Source organism: Rana temporaria, chromosome 1, assembly GCF_905171775.1.
Source record: "Rana temporaria chromosome 1, aRanTem1.1, whole genome shotgun sequence".
NCBI lineage: Eukaryota > Metazoa > Chordata > Amphibia > Anura > Ranidae > Rana > Rana temporaria.
Window position 1 is genome coordinate 477,961,824 of NC_053489.1, and position 12,217 is coordinate 477,974,040.

Genomic DNA, 12,217 nt, shown 5'->3' on the forward strand with positions numbered 1-12,217 from the left:
GGAAACTGGCACATGTGGTTCCTTTATGTTTTGTTTTCTAAAATGCAGATGTTTGTGCTTTAGCGATCTGTGTTTTTTTTTTCCAATCCTTCAGAGATTAAAAGATGTGCCTGGGGAAGCGTTTTATCCCTTACTGGGAGAAGAGTGAGTATGACATTGTTTTTTTTTTTATCCAGTAACTGTTAGAACGATATTAAATCAGGTGTGTAAAAAGAGCAGTGACACGAGTTCACCGTGAACATATGTTCATTTCAATGTTTTCTTACCTTTGCATCAGTCCCACAGGGAGAGAGCTCATCAAATTACTGATACGTTTATGCCACTTAATACATATGGCGCTCACTTTGAGTGACCTGGAAAGTAGTGAATATGAATAAACTGCTGAGCGAAAAAAAATGTGCAGTGATATGTTAATGTCACACCGATCATCTTTATTTATAAACGACACCCCGGAGAGTGAGATGATTCAGACAGGGATAGGTTAGGACCGTTATTGGCATTACGCTGCAGCGAGGCACAGCATGTCTGCGCCAGATGGGATACGTACTTATGCAACTAGCTTGTAATTTGTTCTTGTCTCTCTAATCACTTTGCAGCCAATCAAACATCCCTCACTCTGGTAGTAATACCGAGCTCTCTACCTCCACGCTTCCTCTCATTATCAGGGAGAGGGATACAGAGTATCAGCTCAACAGGATCGTCTTGTTTGACAGGCTTCTTAAGGTAAGCACTTCCCAGTATTCTATTCATTTTAGAATGTTTCTGCATACAGCTGGTATACTAAGCAATCCTGTCACAAAGCAGGACGCTTCAAACTGAGCAGGCGATGAATAATTTGTATAGGCTTGTCAAAACAATCAGTAGTTTCAGAGATGTAGGTATCTAAAGCCATTTACAAATGTCAAGTTTGGCTCCGCCTCTCCCAATTCCTGACTGCCCATTACTGACCGAACCAAAGTCAAAAAAAGATGAAGGAACAAGGCCATTTTTAACATTTAATGCGGTAGTAAAGCCTAATAAAAAAAATCATATATATATTTACCGTATTTATCGCGGTATAACGCGCTCCCGTGTATACCGCGCACCCCTAAAAGTGCCCCCAATCCTGTGGAAAAAACGTTTTTTTTGTACTTACAGTTTTGGTGTCTTGCGCGGCGTCCATCGGCGGCCTCGTCGGGTCCGGCGTCCTTCTGCGGCTTCGGGTGTCCTCTTCGTCAGGTCCGGCATCCTTTTTGCGTCTTCGGGTGTTCTCTTCGTCGGGTCCGGCGTCCGTCTGCGGCTTCGGGTGTCCTCTTCATCGGGTCCGGCATCCTTCTGCGGCGTCCTCCACGCTCGTTTCCCGTGCCGAGTTTGAATACTGCGCCGACATATACAGAGCGCAGTACACTCGTGTATTGTCGGCAATGCTCGGCTGCTCTCGCGCTGACGTCCTGTACATCCAGGACGTGAGCGCGGAAGGAGCCGAGACTGCCCGACTATACCCGAGTGTACTGCGCTCGGTATATGTCAGCGCAGTATTCAAAACTCGGTGCGGTAAAGCGGGTATCAGCGTATACCGCGCACCCACGATTTTGCCCTGATTTTCAGGGCAAAAAAGTGCGCGGTATACGCCGATAAATACGGTATACACACACACACAGTATCACAAAAGTGAGTACACCCTCACATTTTTTGTTAATATTTTATTCATCTTTTCATGTGACAACACTGAAGAAATGACACTTTGCTACAATGTAAAGTAGTGAGTGTACAGCTTGTATAAGGCCCCTTTCGCACAGTTTTTTAGGTGAACCTGAACGGACGCTCCATGCACCTCTATGGAGCCACGGATGTCAGCGGTGACATGTCCGCTGATATACGATCTGCCAAAATGTGACAGATAACCCTATTTTCCATCTTTCTGGCGGATCGGATGAAGGCGGACTCTACGGTCCGTCTTCATCTTTTCCCCCATAGGGGAGAGAGGCGCTCTTGACAGGTCGGTCCCTGCACAGTGTGCAGAGACAGACCCGTCATCTACCTGCTCAGAGGGGATCGGCGGAGCGATCCCCGCTGAGCAAAGCGGAGCCCATTCACGGACACGTCCGTGTGAAAGGGCCCTAACAGTCTAAATTTGCTGTCCCTTTAAAATAACTCAACACACAGCCATTAATGTCTAAACCGCTGGCAACAAAAGTGAGTACACCCCTAAGTGAAAATGTCCAAATTGGGGCCAATTAGCAATTTTTCCTCCCCTGTGTCATGTGACTCGTTAGGGTTACAAGGTCTCAGGTGTGAATGGGCAGCAGGTGTGTTAAATTTGGTGTTACCGCTTTTACAGATTGGGCAAAAATGGTATTCGTGGGAGAGTTCCAAGGCCAAAGCCACTGTTGACCAAAAAGAACACAAAGGCTCATCTCACATTTACCAAAAAACATCTTAATTATCCCAAAGACTTTTAGGCAAATATTCTGTGGACTGATGAGACAAAAATAAAACTTTTTGGAAGGTGTGTGTCCCGTTACATCTGGCATAAAACTAATACAGCATTTCATAACAAGACCCTCATACCAACAGTCAGACATGGTGGTGATAGCGTGATGGTTGGGGGCTGCTTTGCAGCTTCAGGACCTGGATGACTTACCATAATTGATGGAACCATGAATTCTGAGCTCTACCAGAAAATCCTAAAGGAGAATGGCCATCAGTTTGTGACCTCAAGCTCAAGTGCACTTGTGTTATGCAGCAGGACAATGATCCGAAACACAACAGCAAGTCCCCCTCAAATGGTACAAACAAAGCAAAATTAAGGTTTTGAAGTGGCCTAGTCAAAGACTGGACCTAAATCCAATTGAGATAGTGTATCATGACCTTACACAAGCCGTTCATGCTGGCTGAATTAAAACAATTCTGCAAAGAGCGGGCAAAAATTGCTCCACAGCAATGTGAAAATATTTCACACTTTTTCACATAAAGCCAGGCAGGTAGGCACAGCTTTTTTGCCTTAAAAAATGAAACCATGAAACTGCATTTTGTATTTACTCAGGTTATCTTTGTGTAATAATAAAATTTGTTTGATCTAAATCATTTAAAGTGGAGGTTCACCCAAAAAACTTTTTTTTTAACATTAGATTGAGGCTCGTTTTGTCAAGGGGAATCGGGTGTTTTTTTTACAATCGAAGCAGTACTTACCGTTTTAGAGATGCATCTTCTCCGCTGCTTCCGGGTATGGGCTGCGGGACTGGGCGTTCCTACTTGATTGACAGGCTTCCGACGGTCGCATACACGATTTTCCAAAAGTAGCTGAACGACGGTGCGCAGGCGCCGTATAGAGCCGCACCGACGTTCAGCTTCTTTCGGCTACTCGTGACGCGATGTATGCGACCGTCAGAAGCCTGTCAATTAAATAGGAACGCCCAGTCCCGAAGACCATACCCGGAAGAGGCGGAGAAGATCGCTCTCTAAAAAGGTAAGTACTGCTTCGATTTTAAAAAAACGTCCTGATTCCCCTTGACAAAATGAGCCTCAATCTAATGTTAAAAATTTTTTTTTGGGTGAACAAATATTCAAATAAAAAAAAAAATATCAGAAAGGGGGGCAAATACTTTTTCACGGCATTGTATAATCCCGCCCTGCAAGTTAATGGTATAATGTGCTAGTATCCATTGCATACTAGCACCTTATGAAAGACTTAACTGTAAAATAAAGCCCTCCAGAGGCACGCTGTTACTGCTGACAGGGCTTCCCACCTTCGGCCTGTCATATTTCCGGGTTCGCAGGCTCTGGCCATTTGAATAGGCAAACCGCGATAACATCTTTTGAATTAACAATATGTTGACTGTTCCCTCAATTCAGAGCGCTGTGCGCAGTCACCGGCTGCATAATATGTGAATATCTCCTAAACCGTGCACGTTTACGAGATTATTGATTTTACCTACAGGCAAGTTTTATTATAAGCTTACCTGTAGGTAAAAGTGACAAAGGGAAGTTTACTTTCAGGTGAAGATTTGTTATCTAAAAATGCCTGACCCTGAAAAATGTACCCTTTATCTTGATATTCTCCCTAAAAGAGAAGTGCACCTCCTGTGCCTGCAGCCTTGTAGCCGTATATTTGCAATAGGGAAGGCAGTGCTGCCTCTGACTGCTAGTATAACAAGGTTTAGGGTAGCTTTTGCACAGTAGCATCACCAAACCTCACTCTAATGCCCCGTTCACACAATCGGAATTTCCGTTGGGATAAACTCAGACGGATTTTTCAGACGGAATTTTGTTCAAGCTGCCTTGCATACACACGGTCACACAAAATTTCGACCATCAAGAACGCGGTGACATACAACACTAAGACGAGCCGAGAAAAATGTTCAATGCTTCCGAGCATGCGTTGACTTGATTCTGAGCATTCTTTTTTTTTTCCCCGTCTGAGTTCCATACAGACGAACGGAATTTCCGATAGAATTTTTTTCCTTCGGAAAAAAGAGAACGTGTTCTCTTTCTAAGTCCATCGGAATTTCCGAAGGAAAAACTCAGATGGGACACACACACGGTCGGAATATCCGATGAAAAAATTCCATCTGACTTTTTTCATCGGAAATTCCAATCGTGTGTACAAGGCATTAGGGCTTGTTCACACCATATCTGTTGAGCTACGTTTTTCTGGACACCAGCACATGTGCAGAAAATCACACCTCGACAGGTCTGGTGTGAACGAACCCTTAGGGCTCTTTCACACGGGCAGCCCGTTTAGGTCCGCCTGACAGTTTTTTAGGCGGACCTGAACGGGGGCTGCCTGCTCCTCTATGGAGCCGCGGATGTCATCGGTGACATGCTCGCTGACATCCGACCTGCTCCGATCCACCAAAGTGTGACGCAGGAAAAACCTACTTTTCCATTTGTCTGGCGGATCGGGTGAACACTGACAGACGGTCCGTGTTCATCCAATCCCCCCATAGGGGAAAGTGGAGAAAAGACAGGGCGGTCCCTGCACAGTGTGCGGGGACCGCCCTGTCATCCGCCAGCTCAGCAGGGATCAACGGAACGATCCCCGCTGAGCAAGCGGAGGTTCAGGAGGCGGATCATTACTTGTTCATTCTGTCAATCCGTGCTTCTTACTCCTCTCCTGCCACTGTCTCACTATTTATTATTCCATCAGTCATCAGATCCCCAGTCACCAAAAAACAGCTCTGATATGAGGAAGCAAAGACCTACTCCTCTGCCGAGTTGGTCACCTCCACACAGACACACAATGTAGAACAAGTCATTGTAAGGCAGTAATGGGGACAAGATCAGCTAGTAACAAAAGTACTGCTTTAACTTCACTAAATGCCATAAAATCCATGTACTGATGTATCAGTATTTAAAGCGGAGATCCGCCTAAAAAAATAAATATTAAAAGCCAGCAGCTACAAATACTGCAGCTGCTGACTTTTAATAAATGGACACTTACCTGTCCAGGGTGCCCGCAATGTCGGCAGCCGAAGCCGAGCAAACGCTCATTTCTCGGCTGCCCCCGCCGCCATCCTCGGTGAGGGAATCAGGAATCACTTCCCGGTTCCCTACTGCGCATGTGCAAGTCGTGCTGCACGTCCTCGCTGTCTCCTGGGACCAGTGTGATAGAGACTCATTAATTAATTGATTTCCCTGATCCAATCTCAGGGCTAACCCATCCTGCCGCCTGATTCAAATTACTATGGGTGAGACAAATTCAATCAAAAAACAGACCACATGCTCACCTTCCAACGTTTCAACAGAAGAGAGCATGGCTGCCGTCTAGGCAGTTGCCTTTATTATCAGCACACGAGCACAAAATGCATTTTCATTGGTCAACCCATATAATTTTTTCATCCCAGCCCCCTTATTACCCGACCCCTGTGCTTAGCAGGGAACCCACATTGGCCAGTTCATATAAGGGATGGCTTCCTATTCCATGTTCTTCTTCATAGCACAAGACAGTTCTCGTTACAAGATTTAAAGTTCCTTCCAAAGTCACGAGACACAAATTCCTTCTGTGATCTGTAAAGACAGGATGAGGGGGATTGGCCGGAGCACACATTCCAAAGATGAAAAACAGAAGGAGAAGATGTAGACTGAACTTTTCCTTGTATTTTCAATGCTGACTTCATTATTTTAAAAACCATCATATATGATTCCTGATATCAAGGAAAATAAGCAGTATTGATCATTCTCATACATACATATGCATATATAAAAAGAAATATGGAAATATTAACCAAAATTAAAGAAATATAAACCGAGAAACATTTTAATAGTTCTAATCATAACATAACATTTTCATTTTAGTTTCAAGTCCATCAAAAGTGTGTTTCCTAGAAGACAATGGGGGGACGGGAAGGGGCGTGACCCCCGCAAGGGTTTATGCTGGAAGTGGGTGCAGTGGCTGCAGCATTGGGAACATGTTACATGTTCCACCCTAAAAGCAGGTGGAACATGTTCCCAAAGGTGAACTTACTGTATCCTTTAAAATAAAATTCTACCTATTCTTACCTTTCTAAAGGAATTGCTGCTTCAGGTTTTCTTCTGTTATGTATGTTAACATATGTCAGTATTTATGCACTTTGCTGAAGAAAATATCCGCATTCAGTTTGGTTGACATTCCCCTTCAGCAAAGATCATGTAAACAAGTGCTTATCATCCAAACATGTGACCAGCACTGGAGGCAGCCCAGAGCAGCATCTTCTTCAAGAGAGGTGTTTCACCCTTCCTGAGTCTTTATTCATTCAAAAAAAAATGTTACATACTTTAATCTGAGTATATTATTTTTCTGCTGCAGTTGTAGGAGTCCCTTTAGCACATGAAGACCTTTTCTGTATCATTTATTTATTGGTATGGTTGGCTCAGAAAAAAGAATAATCACAGTCACAAACTTTAGTTAAAGCCCAACTCCGGGAAAATTAACAATTACTCTTGCGGTGGGCGGCACCGGCACTGCAAAGGATTGACTGTTTTTTTTAGTCTAGGTAAGAGGAGAAGCAGTTTATTACACCTGATTCTCTGCTTGCCCAGCAGGCAGCGCTCCCTCTTGTGGTAGACTGCCCCTTGGCATAATCATGTCCAGTGCGGAACTATAGATACTGCATTAGAGATGTGCAGAACTGTAAAATGTGTTTCGTTTAGCTTTCAGATGGATTCGTTATGTTATTAATTTTGTTTAGTTTTGGAATTTGTTTAGGTTTGTTTTGTCTAATTTAGTTTGTTAATTTTTTACGAATTCCAAATGTTTGAAATTATTTGAATTTGGAAATTATCGACCAATTCGAATTCTGTGTGAAGAATAGCTGGTTGTTATGGAGCCGGTCCTGAAGACGGTCTTACTAAACCCACAACAGTAATATCAGTCTGTATATGCAGTAAAGCATGCTTGTTATACTCACTGTGGGACCTAAGGGGTTAATCTTGTGCATTGTGTAAAAAGGCAGTTTGATCCTGTCTTCCCTGTCCCCAATCCATCTCCTGATAGAACAGACATTTGCACATGCTCAGTCTGGTGTGTATTGCTAGAGCGTTTTTGTTTTTGTTTTTGGGAGGGTGCATGTGAGAAGCACAGGGCCAATCGGCACTGTCCAGACAGAGGGTCAGGGCTCTTGCAGCCTCATAGGACAGTTGAAGGAGAACGATAACTCTTCCTACAAACTTTAACTAGACACTGAAAGAAGTCACAAGACTGCTATATACTGCTGATGAGAAAAGGTATTTAGCAGTTTATATTTACTAAAATAAGTGCATATCTGAGAGAGCAGATATATTGAATGCAGGCTCCTAGGTTTAGTAACACTTTAGCAAACGACGACTTCTCAGCTGTCAGTGTCAGCAGAAATGTAAACAAAAATTACAAATTAAGAAAAAGAAATGCCCTCAACATGGGGGGGGGGGGGTGCTTTGGGGCAAGGTGGGGCTCTGCCCTTACTCTATCCAAAATAGAAAAAAATAACTTTTCCTATAGTTTTTCTTTAATCATAGATCATGGTTAGTTGTATATGTTTTATTTTAAAATTATATTTTTTTAATTATACATGTTACCAAATCTAAAGTTACATTTAAAATTTCACACTGTTTCACATTTTGCCCGCAATTTTTTTCTTTTTTTTCTAAGGCATATCCATATAAGAAAAATCTGATTTGGAAGGAAGCCAGAGTTGACATTCCTCCGCTTTTGAGAGGTTTAACTTGGGCAGCCCTGCTTGGGGTAGAGGTGAGAATCTTTATATTATAAAACTGGTTATTACATTTGTATGCTGTATATAGCTTTTGACTCTTACGGCTTGTTCATGCTAGTGATTGAGGGGCGGTGAAACTCTGTGGTTGACCTGTGCTGTAACTGTCCCCAACTGCTACCCCTTTAGTTGAAGAGACAACGACTGGGGCTGTACACTTAACATGGCCATGAGGCCTTGCTTCGCAGCTGCACGACACAAATAGTCCACTTAAACAAATTTCTGTATGAGGAGTTGAAACTCAACTCCCAGTGCTGTAAAGAATAAACAATACAACTGTCCTTAAATGCTCTTCAATGTAGTGATCCACTACATAGGAAAGTATACAGAGGTTGCTGATACCTGATGATAAAGTGACCTAGGTGGATAATATAAAAAGCAATTAGACCTGTAGGAGAATATAGGTCTAGTGAGAAGGTGAGTGGTGAATCTACACATTTGGGAAGCACACTTTTTCATGGTGTGGATTTTCAGTGACACTGGCACACTTATTTTTGGATTGAAGTATGCAGCTGGACTTTATGAATAGTGGATCACTACATTGAAGAGCATTTATGGACAGTTGCATTGTTTATTCTTTACTGCACTGGGAGTTTGATTTCAACTTTTTTCACAGTAATGTGTTTTAGTGGACTATTTGAATTAACACTGGACTTAGAGATGTATATATTTTTGTTTGTTCTGTTTGCAACACTAAGGCCTCGTACACACGACAGAGTTTCTCGGCAGAATTCGTCGAGAATCTCGGTGAAGAGCCGGATTCTGTCGAGAAACTCTGTCGTGTGTACATTTTCGGCCCGATGGAGCCGCCGAGGAACTCGTCGAGCAAATAGAGAGCAGGTTCTCTATTTTCTCGATGGCAGTGGATTTTGGCTCGACGAGTTATTCATCGGGCTGTTTTTTAAACGAGAAACTCGGTCGTGTGTATGCTAAGAAACTTGTCAAAAACTTAGACACTGGAGACCAACATAGGTAAAACTAGCGTTTGGAATGGAGATAGCACATTCGTGTCGCTTCCAACATTATTTAATCGTTTATTTGCAGCGCTTTACACAATTTTTTGTAAGGGCACAAAACAGCAATATAATTTTTATTTTTTATGATATTCACACAGAGTTCCTTAAAATTAGGTGGAACCTTTTTCTTACTGGTCTCAATATTTGTTATTTTTATTATTGTCACCTTATTTTGGTCCTGTGTTTTAAATCCTGCTTTTAATATTCACCTTAATTTTAAATTTAAAAAAAATGCAAATCCTTTTTTTTTTTGTAATGTCAAGTTCCCCCCATAGAAACCTTATTGCTTTGTCTTATCTCATCTGTCCCTTTCAAATTACACCTTATATCCAATTTTTTAAAAAAAATAACCTGCCTTCTCACTTGCAAAATTGAAATGTAAAAAAATACAAGGACAAGTATGAACTGTAAAAAAAAAATTTACCATTTATTTTGGTTATAAAAATAAATTAACTATGCAAAAGTCAGCACTGGAGAGCTTGCTGCCATTTGTGCACAGCCAGGTGTGGCCTGATGTGACTGGTGAGCAGTTGGAGGCCAAAATGGGGACTTGAGAGGTTCATTCAGGAAGTCACGCATCAAGGTCTTGGACTCCCCGAGGTCACAAACTGGAGCAGGGCAGGCAGATGTCACCAGGTTGTGGTACTATAGCAGCCTGAACTCTGGTACACCACATGGAAGTAAGGGAGTCACTTTCTTGATTTCTTCAAGGCCTTCCTTGGTGGCTTCCCTGCAGCCTGCTCTTTCACCTTCTCTGCAGCCTTCTCAGCAGCCTTCCTCTTCTGCCTGGCTGGAGGTGGTGCCACAGGGGTAGTACTCATGCCAGGAGGAGGAGTAGACGAAGGTGCTGGAGGATGAGTAGCCGACGGTGGTGGAGGAGGAGGTGGAGGAGGAGGAGCAGTAGAAGGAGGAGGAGTAGTAGAAGGAGCAGTAGAAGGAGGAGGAGCAGTAGAAGGAGGAGGAGTAGAAGGAGGAGGAGTAGAAGGAGGAGGAGGAGTAGAAGGAGGAGGAGCAGTAGAAGGAGGAGGAGCAGTAGAAGGAGGAGGAGTAGAAGGAGGAGGAGTAGAAGGAGGAGGAGCAGTAGAAGGAGGAGGAGTAGAAGGAGGAGGAGTAGAAGGAGGAGGAGCAGTAGAAGGAGGAGGAGTAGAAGGAGGAGGAGTAGTAGAAGAAGAAGAGGAAGAAGAATGTTGAGAAGGAGCAGGAGAAGAAGAGGAAGAAGAATGTTCAGAAGGAGCAGGAGAAGAAGAGGAAGAAGAATGTTCAGAAGGAGCAGGAGAAGAAGAGGAAGAAGAATGTTCAGATGGAGCATGAGAAGAAGAAGAAGGTGGGGGAGCTTGAGAAGGAGCATGAGAAGAAGAAGAAGAAGGTGGGGGAGCTTGAGAAGGAGCATGAGAAGAAGAAGAAGAAGAAGGTGGGGGAGCTTGAGAAGGAGCATGAGAAGAAGAAGAAGAAGGTGGGGGAGCTTGAGAAGGAGCATGAGAAGAAGAAGGTGGGGGAGCTTGGGAGTTATGTGGTGTGTGAGGATGGGGATGGCGGCAAATCACAGTGTCCTCCGTGAGAAGACCCCTCACCCCCTGATTTGCGAGGGTGATGAGGAGTCCCTCAAAGAGGAGGCGCTGGTCTAATGTCATTTCTGACATTTTGGCCAAAACCACAGTTACAAATCCCTCCTGAGCAGTGGGAGGCTGTTGAAGGGTTGCATGGGCGTCCCGAATGAGGGCTAGTGAGGCGTCACGCACCCTTGTATCCCTCACCTGCCTTCTCGGACGCAGGCGAAGAGGAGACACCTGACATCTTGTACTTCGCCCAGCAACCTCGTGCAACCCACTTGGGCCTGCCACCTCATCCGCTCCACTTGGGCCTGCCACCACGTTAGAGATACTTGGGCCTGCAGCCTCCTCCAAGCCACTCACCCTGTCCTCCTCCTGCCTGGCATTTTCCTGATCCTCCTGCTGCCTGGTCTCGTCCTGTGTATGGAAAAAAAGTACAGTTTTACTTTTTTTTTATTTTATTTTTTTTTTATTTAAGCTCCTGACTGTTGCATATTTTTTAGTCACGACTTAGCTAAGCCAAAAATTGTGACCCATGTTTTATGGTCAATCACACCAAAAAAATTCATGGCCAATACTGACAAATGTTCTGTATAACACTTTTAGATCTAATATTTTTTTACCTTTAACATCTTAATTTACATCTCTTTAACAACATTTAAACACCACACATTTGCACATTGAAAGTACTATATACCTGGCTCCAGCTGGGCAAATCCGGATCTTCATCCAGGATGGAAGGCTGCTGAGAGGGTTCATCTGCAGAGGGAGCAGCAGGTTGGCTGGAGGGAAGGCTGGAGGGAAGGCTGGACCTTCTGTGCCTTCTGGGGGCAAGGCTCGAAAGTGACTCCCTTACCTCCAGGTGTTCATCCAGGAAGCTCAGTTTGCTGTAGTACCACAACTTGGGTACATATACCCGCCCTGCTCCAGCTCCAGACCTCATCGAAGCCAAGACCTTGTTGCGTGCCTTCCTGTAGGTGCCTCTCAAGGTCCCAATTTTGACCTCCAACTGGTCAGTTGTCACATCAAACCCCACCTGTCTCCGCACAAGTGGGAGCAGGCTCTCCAGTGCAGTTTTGCGCAACTCTCTATTTCGAGATATGGGGTCTTTGGTGGCCCACAGAACAGGAAGTTCTTGCCACCGATCAATGAATATCTCCAAGAATTCTGGTCTGTTAAAGAGATTCATCTTTTCCTGTCCAAAACCAAGGATAAAAAAATAATGTCAATACACAGTCTATAAAGTCAATTACTCTTTCTCACAAGCTAGCCCTTAAAGGGTCACTAATGGATAACTATATTTTTGGAGGAAATGACTGTTTACAGTGTCTAGAGACATACAAGTGCATACATATAATGTGCCTCTAGTTTCACTTTTGGTTTTAAAATTATTTAATGTTTCTGTGAAGTAAAGAGACACACAGAACCAAAAAACAAAAAACCA

The 12,217-nt window shown here is 43.7% G+C and overlaps 1 protein-coding gene across 1 annotated transcript in view; it reads left to right on the plus strand.

The window, feature by feature from the left end:
• The window catches only part of TBCK (TBC1 domain containing kinase), a 361,383-nt gene that overhangs the window by 122,487 nt on the left and 226,679 nt on the right, over positions 1 to 12,217 (plus strand). Inside the window, exons 13-15 of the mRNA XM_040329676.1 lie at positions 95 to 144; positions 597 to 723; positions 8,087 to 8,185. Coding sequence (XP_040185610.1) covers positions 95 to 144; positions 597 to 723; positions 8,087 to 8,185 — 276 coding nt within the window. The remainder of the gene's footprint in view (positions 1 to 94; positions 145 to 596; positions 724 to 8,086; positions 8,186 to 12,217) is intronic.